The sequence below is a fragment of the Oncorhynchus mykiss genome, unplaced genomic scaffold (genome assembly GCF_013265735.2).
Source record: "Oncorhynchus mykiss isolate Arlee unplaced genomic scaffold, USDA_OmykA_1.1 un_scaffold_213, whole genome shotgun sequence".
Lineage (NCBI taxonomy): Eukaryota > Metazoa > Chordata > Actinopteri > Salmoniformes > Salmonidae > Oncorhynchus > Oncorhynchus mykiss.
In genome coordinates this window covers 105,001-120,381 of record NW_023493684.1, presented here as the reverse complement: position 1 = coordinate 120,381, position 15,381 = coordinate 105,001, and the positions used below count along the sequence as shown (strand labels likewise).

General features: G+C 42.5%; 1 protein-coding gene across 1 annotated transcript in view; it reads left to right on the top strand.

The window, feature by feature from the left end:
• Positions 1 to 1,281: 1,281 nt before the first annotated feature.
• The window catches only part of LOC118947901 (unconventional myosin-XV-like), a gene marked incomplete at its 3' end in the record, with an annotated part of 118,221 nt that continues 104,121 nt past the window's right edge, over positions 1,282 to 15,381 (top strand). The window contains exons 1-5 of the mRNA XM_036972940.1: positions 1,282 to 1,429; positions 1,522 to 1,585; positions 6,873 to 6,982; positions 9,229 to 9,303; positions 11,776 to 11,866. Of these exons, the coding sequence (XP_036828835.1) occupies positions 1,347 to 1,429; positions 1,522 to 1,585; positions 6,873 to 6,982; positions 9,229 to 9,303; positions 11,776 to 11,866 (423 nt within the window). The remainder of the gene's footprint in view (positions 1,430 to 1,521; positions 1,586 to 6,872; positions 6,983 to 9,228; positions 9,304 to 11,775; positions 11,867 to 15,381) is intronic.

The following is a 15,381-nucleotide window of genomic DNA, read 5'->3' as shown; positions in this document are numbered from 1 at the left end:
AGCGGATGATAAGGCAATACTGGTACGATAAGGCAATAATGGTACGATAAGGCAATACTGGTACAATAAGGCAATACTGGTATGCTAAGGTAATACTGGCATGATAAGGTAATACTGGTACGATAAAGTAATACTGGTACGGTAAGGTAATACTGGTACGATAAGGTAATACTTGTAATACTGGTACGATAAAGTAATACTGGCACGATAAGGTAATACTGGTATGATAAGGTAATACTGGTATGATAAGGTAATACTGGTATGATAAAGTAATACTGGTACGATAAGGTAATACTGGCATGATAAGGTAATACTGGTACGATAAGGTAATACTGGTAATACTGGTACGATAAGGTAATACTGGTATGATAAGGTAACACTGCTAATACTGGTGCGATAATGTAATACCGGTATGATACGATAACACTGGCAATACCGATACGATAGGGTAATACCGGTACGATAAGGTAATACCGGTATGATAAGGTAACACCGGTAATACTGGTGCGATAAGGTAATACCTGCATGATAAGGTAATACTGGTAATAATGGCACGATAAGGTAATACTGGTATGATAAGGTAATACTGGTAATACTGGTACGATAAGGTAATACTGGTACGATAAGGTAATACTGGTAATACTGGTACGATAAGGTAATATTGGTAATACTGGTATGATAAGGTAATACTGGTACGATAAGGTAATACTGGTAATACTGGTACGATAAGGTGACACTGGTAATACTGGTATGATAAGGTAATACTGGTAATACTGGTATGATATGGTAATATTGGCAATACTGGTACGATAAGGTAATACTGGTACGATAAGGTAATACAGGTAATACTGGTACAATAAGGTAACACTGGTAATACTGGTATGATAAGGTAATACTGGTAATACTGGTATGATAAGGTAATACTGGTAATACTGGTACGATAAGGTAATACTGGTACGATAAGGTAATACTGGTAATACTGGTACGATAAGGTAATATTGGTAATACTGGTATGATAAGGTAATACTGGTACGATAAGGTAATACTGGTAATACTGGTACGATAAGGTGACACTGGTAATACTGGTATGATAAGGTAATACTGGTAATACTGGTATGATATGGTAATATCGGTAATACTGGTACGATAAGGTAATACTGGTACGATAAGGTAATACTGGTACGATAAGGTAACACTGGTAATACTGGTATGATAAGGTAATACTGGTAATACTGGTACGATAAGGTAATACTGGTACGATAAGGTAATACCTGCATGATAAGTGGTACTGGATGCGATGTCTTGTGAATGTCGGTAGATGAACTCAACGGTGTGTCTGTGTGTAGATGTACTCCATCCGCAGCCTGCCCAGCATGGTGTACCGGGAGCAGCCAGAGGAAGACGGAGTAGAGGACATGACGCAGCTGGAGTGAGAACACAACACAACACAACAGCCTTATTTAAAGGATGTGGAAGCTGCTATTTCAGCTGGTCTGTGTGCTTCTGTGTCTGTTGTTCCAGGGAGCTGTCTGAGGGATCTGTGCTGCTCAACCTGAAGAAGAGGTTTGAGAGAGAGATCATCTATGTGAGTTTACTAACAACTCACTGGACACTGTACGCCCATTACCTGATAAACTAATAACATTCACACATGTCCCTCTATCCCCTGTACAGACGTATAGCTAGGATCCTGTTGTGCGTGTGTGTGTGTGTGTGTGTGTGTGTGTGTGTGTGTGTGTGTGTGTGTGTGTGTGTATACAGTGATGGAAAAATTTCCCAATTGTCATACTTGAGTAAAAGTATAGATACCTTAATAGAAAATGACTCAAATTAAAGTGAAAGTCACCCAGTAAAATACTACTTTAGTAAAAGTCTAAAAGTATTTGGTTTTAAATATACTAAAGTATCAAAAGTAAAAGTATAAATAATTAGAAATTCCTTTTATGAAGCAAACGGCAGCATATTGTTTATTATTTATTTACAGATAGCCAGGGGCGAAAAGTCAGACATCATTTACAGATCGCCAGGGGCGAAAAGTCAGACATCATTTACAGATAGCCAGGGGCGAAAAGTCAGACATCATTTACAGATAGCCAGGGGCGAAAAGTCAGACATCATTTACAGATAGCCAGGGGCGAAAAGTCAGACATAATTTACAGATAGCCAGGGGCGAAAAGTCAGACATCATTTACAGATAGCCAGGGGCGAAAAGTCAGACATCATTTACAGATAGCCAGGGGCGAAAAGTCAGACATCATTTACAGATCGCCAGGGGCGAAAAGTCAGACATCATTTACAGATGGCCAGGGGCGAAAAGTCAGACATCATTTACAGATAGCCAGGGGCGAAAAGTCAGACATCATTTACAGATCGCCAGGGGCGAAAAGTCAGACATCATTTACAGATAGCCAGGGGCGAAAAGTCAGACATCATTTACAGATCGCCAGGGGCGAAAAGTCAGACATCATTTACAGATAGCCAGGGGCGAAAAGTCAGACATCATTTACAGATAGCCAGGGGCGAAAAGTCAGACATCATTTACAGATAGCCAGGGGCGAAAAGTCAGACATCATTTACAGATAGCCAGGGGCGAGAAGTCAGACATCATTTACAGATAGCCAGGGGCGAAAAGTCAGACATCATTTACAGATAGCCAGGGGCGAAAAGTCAGACATCATTTACAGATAGCCAGGGGCACACTCCAAAAGTCAGACATCATTTACAGATCGCCAGGGGCGAAAAGTCAGACATCATTTACAGATAGCCAGGGGCGAAAAGTCAGACATCATTTACAGATAGCCAGGGGCGAAAAGTCAGACATCATTTACAGATAGCCAGGGGCGAAAAGTCAGACATCATTTACAGATAGCCAGGGGCGAAAAGTCAGACATCATTTACAGATAGCCAGGGGCGAAAAGTCAGACATCATTTACGGATAGCCAGGGGCGAAAAGTCAGACATCATTTACAGATAGCCAGGGGCGAAAAGTCAGACATCATTTACAGATGGCCAGGGGCGAAAAGTCAGACATCATTTACAGATCGCCAGGGGCGAAAAGTCAGACATCATTTACAGATAGCCAGGGGCGAAAAGTCAGACATCATTTACAGATAGCCAGGGGCGAAAAGTCAGACATCATTTACAGATAGCAAGGGGTGAAAAGTCAGACATCATTTACAGATAGCCAGGGGCGAAAAGTCAGACATCATTTACAGATGGCCAGGGGCGAAAAGTCAGACATCATTTACAGATAGCCAGGGGCGAAAAGTCAGACATCATTTACAGATGGCCAGGGGCGAAAAGTCAGACATCATTTACAGATAGCCAGGGGCGAAAAGTCAGACATCATTTACAGATGGCCAGGGGCGAAAAGTCAGACATAATTTACAGATAGCCAGGGGCGAAAAGTCAGACATCATTTACAGATAGCCAGGGGCGAAAAGTCAGACATCATTTACAGATAGCCAGGGGCGAAAAGTCAGACATCATTTACGGATAGCCAGGGGCGAAAAGTCAGACATCATTTACAGATAGCCAGGGGCGAAAAGTCAGACATCATTTACAGATCGCCAGGGGCGAAAAGTCAGACATCATTTACAGATAGCCAGGGGCGAAAAGTCAGACATCATTTACAGATAGCCAGGGGCGAAAAGTCAGACATCATTTACAGATAGCCAGGGGCGAAAAGTCAGACATCATTTACAGATCGCCAGGGGCGAAAAGTCAGACATCATTTACAGATAGCCAGGGGCGAAAAGTCAGACATCATTTACAGATCGCCAGGGGCGAAAAGTCAGACATCATTTACAGATAGCCAGGGGCGAAAAGTCAGACATCATTTACAGATAGCCAGGGGCGAAAAGTCAGACATCATTTACAGATAGCCAGGGGCACACTCCAAAAGTCAGACATCATTTACAGATAGCCAGGGGCACACTCCAAAAGTCAGACATCATTTACAGATAGCCAGGGGCACACTCCAAAAGTCAGACATCATTTACAGATAGCCAGGGCACACTCCAAAAGTCAGACATCATTTACAGATAGCCAGGGGCACACTCCAAAAGTCAGACATCATTTACAGATAGCCAGGGGCACACTCCAAAAGTCAGACATCATTTACAGATAGCCAGGGGCACACTCCAAAAGTCAGACATCATTTACAGATAGCCAGGGGCACACTCCAAAAGTCAGACATTATTTACAAACCAAGCATGTGTGTTTAGTGAGTCTGCCAGGTCAGAGGCAGTAGGGATGACCAGGGATGTTGTCTTGATCAGAGGCAGTAGGGATGACCAGGGATGTTCTCTGTTTAGTGAGTCCTCCAGATCAGAGGCAGTAGGGATGACCAGGGATGTTGTCTTGATCAGAGGCAGTAGGGATGATCAGGGATGTTGTCTTGATCAGAGGCAGTAGGGATGACCAGGGATGTTCTCTTGATCAGAGGCAGTAGGGATGACCAGGGATGTTCTCTTGATCAGAGGCTGTAGGGATGACCAGGGATGTTCTCTTGATCAGAGGCAGTAGGGATGACCAGGGATGTTGTCTTGATCAGAGGCAGTAGGAATGACCAGGGATGTTCTCTGTTTAGTGAGTCCTCCAGATCAGAGGCAGTAGGGATGACCAGGGATGTTCTCTTGATCAGAGGCAATAGGGATGACCAGAGATGTTCTCTGTTTAGTGAGTCCTCCAGATCAGAGGCAATAGGGATGACCAGGGATGTTCTCTTGATCAGAGGCAGTAAGGATGACCAGGGATGTTCTCTTGATCAGAGGCTGTAGAGATGACCAGGGATGTTCTCTTGATCAGAGGCAGTAGGGATGACCAGGGATGTTCTCTTGATCAGAGGCAGTAGGGATGACCAGGGATGTTCTCTTGGCAGTAGGGATGACCAGGGATGTTCTCTTGATCAGAGGCAGTAGGGATGACCAGGGATGTTCTCTTGATCAGAGGCAGTAGGGATGACCAGGGATGTTCTCTTGATCAGAGGCAGTAGGGATGACCAGGGATGTTGTCTTGATCAGAGGCAGTAGGAATGACAAGGGATGTTCTCTTGATCAGAGGCAGTAGGGATGTTCTCTTGATCAGAGGCAGTAGGGATGACCAGGGATGTTCTCTTGATCAGAGGCAGTAGGGATGACCAGGGATGTTCTCTTGATTAGAGGCAGTAGGGATGACCAGGGATGTTCTCTGTTTAGTGAGTCCTCCAGATCAGAGGCAGTAGGGATGACCAGGGATGTTCTCTTGATCAGAGGCAGTAGGGATGACCAGAGATGTTCTCTGTTTAGTGAGTCCTCCAGATCAGAGGCAGTAGGGATGACCAGGGATGTTCTCTTGATCAGAGGCAGTAAGGATGACCAGGGATGTTCTCTTGATCAGAGGCAGTAGGGATGACCAGGGATGTTCTCTTGATCAGAGGCAGTAGGAATGACCAGGGATGTTGTCTTGATCAGAGGCAGTAGGGATGACCAGGGATGTTGTCTTGATCAGAGGCAGTAGGAATGACCAGGGATGTTCTCTTGATCAGAGGCAGTAGGGATGACCAGGGATGTTGTCTTGATCAGAGGCAGTAGGGATGACCAGGGATGTTCTCTTGATCAGAGGCAGTAGGGATGACCAGGGATGTTCTCTTGATCAGAGGCAGTAGGGATGACCAGGGATGTTCTCTTGATCAGAGGCAGTAGGGATGACCAGGGATGTTCTCTTGATCCGAGGCAGTAGGGATGACCAGGGATGTTCTCTTGATCAGAGGCAGTAGGGATGACCAGGGATGTTCTCTTGATCAGAGGTGGTAGGGATGACCAGGGATGTTCTCTTGATCAGAGGCATTAGGGATGTTTTTACTTAAGTACTTTACACCACTGTGTGTGTAACATCTTTCCCCTGTCTCAGACATACACCACTGTTCAAAAATGTGGGGTCACTTAGAAATGTCCCTGTTTTAGAAAGAAAAGCACATTTTTAGTCCATTAAAATAACATCAAATTGATCAGAAATACAGTGTAGACATTGTTAATGTTGTAAATGACTATTGTAGCTGGAAACAGCTGATGTTTTAATGGAATATCTACATAGGCGTACAGAGGCCCATTATCAGTAACCATCACTCCTGTGTTCCAATGGCACGTTGTGTTAGCTAATCCAAGTTTATCATTTTATAAAGGCTAGTTGATCATTAGAAAACCCTTTTGCGATTATGTTAGCACAGCTGAAAACTGTTGTCCTGATTAAAGAAGCAATGAAACTGGCCTTCTTTAGACCAGTTGAGTATCTGGAGCATCAGCATTTGTGGATTCGATTACAGGCTCAAAATGGCCAGAAACAAAGACCTTTCTTCTGAATCTCGTCAATCTATTCTTGTTCTGAGAAATTAAGTCTATTCCATGCGAGAAATTGCCAAGAAACTGAAGATCTCGTACAACGCTGTGTACTACTCCCTTCAAAGAACAGATCAAACTGGCCCTGACCAGAATAGAAAGAGGAGTGGGATGCCCCGGTGCACAACTGAGCAAGAGGACAAGTACATTAGTGTCTAGTTTGAGAAACAGACGCCTCACAAGTCCTCAGCTGGCAGCTTCATTAAATAGTACCCGCAAAACACTAGTCTCAACGTCAACAGTGAAGAGGCGACTCTGGGTTGCTGGCCTTCTCTCTAGCCTCAGTGAACCCCTATAAGATGTTCAACATGTATCTCTCTGTCTCTAGTCATATATAGGAAGTATCCTGGTCTCAGTGAACCCTCTAGACATATATAGGTAGTATCCTGGTCTCAGTGAACCCTCTAGACATATATAGGTAGTATCCTGGTCTCGGTGAACCCTCTAGACATATATAGGTAGTATCCTGGTCAACATGTATCTCTCTGTCTCTAGACATATATAGGTAGTATCCTGGTCTCGGTGAACCCCTATAGGATGTTCAACATGTACGGAACTGACATGGTGCTGAAGCACAAGGGAACCGCTCTGGGAGAGAACCCTCCGTAAGAACACTTCCTGTTCCTGTGTTGTTGTGATGCGTGTCTGTTTGTTAGAAGTGTATGTGTGTGTGTGTGTGTGTGTGTGTGTGTGTGTGTGTGTGTGTGTGTGTGTGTGTGTTTTGTGTCTATGTGTGTATGTGTTAATGCAATGTAGCGTGTGTGTGTGTTGTTGGTGTATTGTGTGTATTAGTGGTGTGTTATTGGTGTATTGTGTGTATTATTGGTGTATTGTGTGTTATTGGTGTATTGTGTGTATTAGTGGTGTGTTATTGGTGTATTGTGCCTGTTATTGGTGTGTTATTGGTGTATTATTGGTATGATATTGGTGTATTGTGTTATTGAAAAATTATTGGCGTATTATTGGTGTAATGGTGTGTTTTTGGTGTATTATTGGTGTATTGTGTGTGTTATTGTTGTATTGTGTGTATTATTGGTGTATTGTGTGTTATTGGTGTATTGTGTGTGTTATTGGGGATGTTTGTGTGTTATTGGTGTATTGTGTGTATAATTGGTGTATTATTGGTGTGTTATTGTGTGTTATTGGTGTATTATTGGTGTAGTATTGGTGTATTGTGTGTATTATTGGTGTATTATTGGTGTGTTATTGTGTGTTATTGGTGTATTATTGATGTATTGTGTGTATTATTGGTGTGTTATTGTGTATTATTGGTGTATTATTGGTGTATTTTGTGTATTATTGGTGTATTATTGGTGTAATGTGTGTATTATTGGTGTATTGGTGAATTATTGTTGTATTATTGGTGTGTTATTGGTCTATTAGTGGTGTGTTGTGTGTTATTGGTGTATTATTGGTGTACTATTGGTGTATTGTGTGTGTTATTGGTGTATTATTGGTGTGTTATTGGTGTATTGTGTGTGTTATTGGTGTATTGTGTGTATTGTGTGTTATTGGTGTGTTATTGGTGTATTGTGTGTGTTATTGGTGTATTGTGTGTGTTATTGGTGTATTGTGTGTGTTATTGGTGTGTTGTGTGTGTTATTGTTGTATTGTGTGTGTTATTGGTGTATTGTGTGTATTGTGTGTTATTGTTGTGTTATTGTGTATTATTGGTGTATTATTGGTGTATTATTGGTGTATTTTGTGTATTATTGATGTGTTATTGGTGTATTGTGTGTGTTATTGGTGTATTATTGGTGTATTGTGTGTGTTATTGGTGTTATTGGTGTACCGTGTGTATTATTGGTGTATTGTGTGTATTATTGGTGTATTGTGTGTATTATTTGTGTATTGTGTTTGTTATTGGTGTATTGTGTTTTTTATTGGTGTATTGTGTGTATTGTGTGTAATATTGGTGTATTATTGGTGTATTGTGTGTTATTGGTGTATTGTGTGTATTATTGGTGTATTGTGTGTGTTATTGGTGTATTGTGTGTGTTATTGGTGTACTGTGTGTATTATTGGTGTATTGTGTGTATTATTGGTGTATTGTGTGTGTTATTGGTGTATTGTGTGTGTTATTGGTGTTATTGGTGTACTGTGTGTATTATTGGTGTATTGTGTGTATTATTGGTGTATTGTGTGTGTTATTGGTGTATTGTGCGTTATTGGTGTATAGTGTGTATTATTGGTGTATTGTGTGTATTATTGGTGCATTATTGGTGTATTATTGGTGTATTGTGTGTGTTATTGGTGTATTGTGTGTGTTATTGGTGTTATTGGTGTACTGTGTGTATTATTGGTGTATTGTGTGTATTATTGGTGTATTGTGCGTTATTGGTGTATAGTGTGTATTATTGGTGTATTGTGTGTATTATTGGTGTATTATTGGTGTATTATTGGTGTATTGTGTGTGTTATTGGTGTATTGTGTGTGTTATTGGTGTTATTGGTGTACTGTGTGTATTATTGGTGTATTGTTTGTTATTGGTGTATAGTGTGTATTATTGGTGTATTGTGTGTATTATTGGTGTATAGTGTGTATTATTGGTGTATTGTGTGTTATTGGTGTATAGTGTGTATTATTGGTGTATTGTGTGTTATTGGTGTATAGTGTGTATTATTGGTGTATTGTGTGTTATTGGTGTATAGTGTGTATTATTGGTGTATTGTGTGTTATTGGTGTATAGTGTGTATTATTGGTGTATTGTGTGTTATTGGTGTATAGTGTGTATTATTGGTGTATTGTGTGTTATTGGTGTATAGTGTGTATTATTGGTGTATTGTGTGCTAAATGATGTGTTATTCATGCTACTGTTTTATCTTTGTGTCCATTCTGTGGTCCTCCTCAGACACCTGTTTGCCATAGCAAACGTCTCCTACACCAAAATGATGGATGCCAAACAGAATCAGGTTATTATAATCAGGTGACTACACAACACAGCTACTTCCTCCTGATACGCTCTAGCCCAGCGTTTCCTAAACTTGGTCCTGGGGACCCAGATGGGAGGAAAGGAACCCCCCTGTCTGGGACTCTCTAGCTGTTGTCTGACGGACCCCCCCCCCATCTGGGACTCTCTAGCTGTGTTCTGACGGACCCCCCCTGTTTGGGACACTCTAGCTGTGTTCTGACGGACCCCCCCCATCTGGGACACTTTAGCTGTGTTCTGACGGACCCCCCCTGTCTGGGACTCTCTAGCTGTGTTCTGACGGACCCCCCCCCCCCCGTCTGGGACTCTCTAGCTGTGTTCTGACGGACCCCCCCTGTTTGGGACACTCTAGCTGTGTTCTGACGGACCCCCCCCCATCTGGGACACTTTAGCTGTGTTCTGACGGACCCCCCCTGTCTGGGACACTCTAGCTGTGTTCTGACGGACCCCCCCTGTCTGGGACTCTCTAGCTGTGTTCTGACGGACCCCCCCCCCCCTGTCTGGGACTCTCTAGCTGTGTTCTGACGGATCCCCCCTGTTTGGGACACTCTAGCTGTTGTCTGACGGACCCCCCCCCCCCTGTTTGGGACTCTCTAGCTGTGTTCTGACGGACGCCCCCTGTTTGGGACACTCTAGCTGTGTTCTGACGGACCCCCCCCCCCCCCCCCCCCCCCTGTTTGGGACACTCTAGCTGTTGTCTGACGGAGACATCTGTAAGGAAAGACCAGCCATGTCTGTGCCGGTATCATATCATGTCTCAGAGGGAGTGTGAAGTTGGCCCAGTGAGCACATTCCAGCGTTAAGTTTCAGCTCTCCGTCTCTGGTTAACTGAAAACCTCCCCGTTACCGTCACCCTACACCGAGCACACAGGTCCACTCTGGACTGGATCATAATGATGGTGTTTAGTGGTAAGCTGTTGGCAGGGGAGGTAAGGAAAGGCTTGTTGTTTTTTGACCTTCATTTTGACAGGGAAGTCATTCTGAGACCAGGGTATCTTTTCCAGATGAGCCCTGCAGAAACACATCCAACACATACCAAATCAAATGAAACAGACAGGTTTATCTGAACAACCCAGGAGGACCAGAACATCTCAGCTCTGTAACCTGTTCCCCATAAAGGGCCCCAAAACACTAAAATCAGCTTTACCCAACTCTGTGGAGACCGAAGGGGCCTCCAGTGTTATTGAGACCAGGGTTGGTCATTTGGAAGTCTAAATTGAATTAATGTTGATAGATACATAGGAAGTTTCTGCCTGAATGATTTGTAAATAAACACAAGAGAATGCTGCTCTTTCCTTACATGCAAAGAGGCCCAACCCACTTTTTAATACAAAACACAATGGTGAGTTCTAGAACCATCACCAGTAATAAACCTCAGGGAACAATGGTGAGTTCTAGAACCATCACCAGTAATAAACCTAAAGGAACAATGGTGAGTTCTAGAGCCATCACCGGTAATAAATCTAAGGGAACAATGGTGAGTTCTAGAACCATCACCAGTAATAAACCTCAGGGAACAATGGTGAGTTCTAGAACCATCACCAGTAATAAACCTCAGGGAACAATGGTGAGTTCTAGAACCATCACCAGTAATAAACCTAAAGGAACAATGGTGAGTTCTAGAGCCATCACCGGTAATAAATCTAAGGGAACAATGGTGAGTTCTAGAGCCATCACCGGTAATAAATCTAAGGGAACAATGGTGAGTTCTAGAACCATCACCAGTAATAAACCTCAGGGAACAATGGTGAGTTCTAGAGCCATCACCGGTAATAAATCTAAGGGAACAATGGTGAGTTCTAGAACCATCACCAGTAATAAACCTAAGGGAACAATGGTGAGTTCTAGAACCATCACCAGTAATAAACCTAAGGGAACAATGGTGAGTTCTAGAACCATCACCAGTAATAAACCTAAGGGAACAATGGTGAGTTCTAGAACCATCACCAGTAATAAACCTAAGGGAACAATGGTGAGTTCTAGAACCATCACCAGTAATAAACCTCAGGGAACAATGGTGAGTTCTAGAACCATCACCAGTAATAAACCTAAGGGAACAATGGTGAGTTCTAGAACCATCACCGGTAATAAACCTAAGGGAACAATGGTGAGTTCTAGAACCATCACAGGTAATAAACCTCAGGGCCCAATGGTGAGTTCTAGAACCATCACCGGCAATAAACCTAAGGGCACAGTGGAAAACAGCATCTAGGGGTTTAAGTATAGTGATGCGTGCATATAGATAATATCCCCAGAATCTAAAATAGACATAGAAGTGTCCTGGACAATTTCCTTCCTATTAACAAAAATCAGACATGCTTTGTTTCTGTAAAAGAAACCAACCTTGACCAACTTCTTCACTGAAAAAAAGCATGCGTCTTGTTTGTACTAACTTCAGATCCAGTAGTGACCTGTGTGTTGGTGGTGTTTTAGTGTTTATATTGACATTAAGTTGTGTGTGTGTTTCAGTGGGGAGAGTGGATCAGGGAAGACTGAGGCCACTAAACTGCTGCTGCGTTACCTAGCAGCAATACACCACAAACACAACATTACACAACAGGTAAACACTCACACACACTCTCACACACACTTCTGTATCCTAACCTTGTCTTCCTGTGTCTGACTCCCTGTGTCTCTGTGCTGCTCAGATTAAGGTAGCTGGTTTCTGCATGCCTCTCTGTCTGTCAGTGTTCAGTAAAGCTTGGTTTGTGTCCAAATTACCATACTATCATATTCCATTCTATTACCATACTATCATTCCATTCTATTACCATACTATCATTCCATTCTATTACCATACTATCATTCCATTATATTACCATACTATCATATTCCATTCTATTACCATACTATCATATTCCATTCTATTACCATACTATCATATTCCATTCTATTACCATACTATCATATTCCATTCTATTACCATACTATCATATTCCATTCTATTACCATACTATCATTCCATTCTATTACCATACTATCATTCCATTCTATTACCATACTATCATTCCATGCTATTACCATACTATCATTCCATTCTATTACCATACTATCATTCCATTCTATTACCATACTATCATTCCATTATATTACCATACTATCATATTCCATGCTATTACCATACTATCATATTCCATTCTATTACCATACTATCATTCCATTCTATTACCATACTATCATTCCATTCTATTACCATACTATCATTCCATTCTATTACCATACTATCATTCCATTATATTACCATACTATCATTCCATTCTATTACCATACTATCATATTCCATTCTATTACCATACTATCATTCCATTCTATTACCATACTATCATTCCATTCTATTACCATACTATCATTCCATTCTATTACCATACTATCATTCCATTCTATTACCATACTATCATATTCCATTCTATTACCATACTATCATTCCATTATATTACCATACTATCATTCCATTCTATTACCATACTATCATTCTATTACCATACTATCATTCCATTCTATTACCATACTATCATTCCATTCTATTACCATTGTGACTGTGTCTCTGTTGTGACTGTGTCTCTGCTGTACTGTTGTGACTGTTCTGACTGTGTCTCTGTTTACTGTTGTGACTGTTCTGATTGTCTCTGCGCTGTGCTGTTGTGACTGTTCAGACTGTGTCTCTGTTTACTGTTGTGACTGTTCTGACTGTCTCTGCGCTGTGCTTTTGTGACTGTTCTGACTGTGTCTCTGCTATACTGTTGTGACTGTTCTGACTGTGTCTCCGCTATCTGTGTTCTGTAGAGTAGCTAGCTACACTGTCTACATGTTCTAACTGCTATTTTGTAGAGTAGCTAGCTATCTGCATTTTCTACCTGCTGTGTTCTGTAGAGTAGCTAGCTATCTGCATTTTCTACCTGCTGTGTTCTGTAGAGTAGCTAGCTACACTGTCTACATGTTCTACCTGCTGTGTTCTGTAGAGTAGCTAGCTGTCTACATGTTCTACCTGTTGTGTTCTGAAGAGTAGCTAGCTGTCTACATGTTCTACCTGCTGTGTTCTGAAGAGTAGCTAGCTGTCTACATGTTCTACCTGCTGTGTTCTGTAGAGTAGCTAGCTGTCTACATGTTCTATCTGCTGTGTTCTGAAGAGTAGCTAGCTACACTGTCTACATGTTCTAACTGCTATTATGTAGAGTAGCTAGCTATCTGCATTTTCTACCTGCTGTGTTCTGTAGAGTAGCTAGCTATCTGCATTTTCTACCTGCTGTGTTCTGTAGAGTAGCTAGCTACACTGTCTACATGTTCTACCTGCTGTGTTCTGTAGAGTAGCTAGCTGTCTACATGTTCTACCTGTTGTGTTCTGAAGAGTAGCTAGCTGTCTACATGTTCTACCTGCTGTGTTCTGAAGAGTAGCTAGCTGTCTACATGTTCTACCTGCTGTGTTCTGTAGAGTAGCTAGCTGTCTACATGTTCTACCTGCTGTGTTCTGAAGAGTAGCTAGCTACACTGTCTACATGTTCTACCTGCTGTGTTCTGAAGAGTAGCTAGCTCCACTGTCTACATGTTCTACCTGCTGTGTTCTGTAGAGTAGCTAGCTGTCTGCATGTTCTACCTGCTGTGTTCTGTAGAGTAGCTAGCTCCACTGTCTGCATGTTCTACCTGCTGTGTGCTGTAGAGTAGCTAGCTACACTGTCTGCATGTTCTACCTGCTGTGTTCTGAAGAGTAGCCAGCTACACTGTCTGCATGTTCTACCTGCTGTGTTCTGTAGAGTAGCTAGCTCCACTGTCTGCATGTTCTACCTGTTGTGTTCTGAAGAGTAGCTAGCTGTCTGCATGTTCTACCTGCTGTGTTCTGAAGAATAGCTAGCTCCACTGTCTGCATGTTCTACCTGCTGTGTTCTGTAGAGTAGCTAGCTCCACTGTCTACATGTTCTACCTGCTGTGTTCTGTAGGGTAGCTAGCTGTCTGCATGTTCTACCTGCTGTGTTCTGTAGAGTAGCTAGCTCCACTGTCTACATGTTCTACCTGCTGTGTTCTGTAGAGTACCTAGCTCCACTGTCTACATGTTCTACCTGCTGTGTTCTGTAGGGTAGCTAGCTGTCTGCATGTTCTACCTGCTGTGTGCTGTAGAGTAGCTAGCTCCACTGTCTACATGTTCTACCTGCTGTGTTCTGTAGAGTAGCTAGCTGTCTGCATGTTCTACCTGCTGTGTTCTGTAGAGTAGCTAGCTCCACTGTCTACATGTTCTACCTGCTGTGTTCTGTAGAGTAGCTAGCTGTCTGCATGTTCTACCTGCTGTGTTCTGTAGAGTAGCTAGCTACACTGTCTGCATGTTCTACCTGTGGTGTTCTGTAGAGTAGCTAGCTACACTGTCTGCATGTTCTACCTGCTGTGTTCTGAAGAGTAGCTAGCCACACTGTCTGCATGTTCTACCTGCTGTGTTCTGAAGAGTAGCTAGCTGTCTGCATGTTCTACCTGCTGTATTCTGTAGAGTAGCTAGCTACACTGTCTGCATGTTCTACCTGCTGTGTCCTGAAGAGTAGCTAGCTGTCTACATGTTCTACCTGCTGTGTTCTGTAGAGTAGCTAGCTGTTTACATGTTCTACCTGTTGTGTTCTGTAGAGTAGCTAGCTGTCTACATGTTCTACCTGATGTGTTCTGTAGAGTAGCTAGCTGTCTACATGTCTACCTGCTGTGTTCTGTAGAGTAGCTAGCTGTCTACATGTCTACCTGATGTGTTCTGTAGAGTAGCTAGCTGTCTACATGTCTACCTGATGTGTTCTGTAGAGTAGCTAGCTGTCTACATGTCTACCTGCTGTGTTCTGTAGAGTAGCTAGCTGTCTACATGTCTACCTGCTGTGTTCTGTAGAGTAGCTAGCTGTCTACATGTCTACCTGATGTGTTCTGTAGAGTAGCTAGCTGTCTACATGTCTACCTGATGTGTTCTGTAGAGTAGCTAGCTGTCTACATGTCTACCTGCTGTGTTCTGTAGAGTAGCTAGCTGTCTACATGTCTACCTGATGTGTTCTGTAGAGTAGCTAGCTGTCTACATGTCTACCTGCTGTGTTCTGTAGAGTAGCTAGCTACACTGGACTT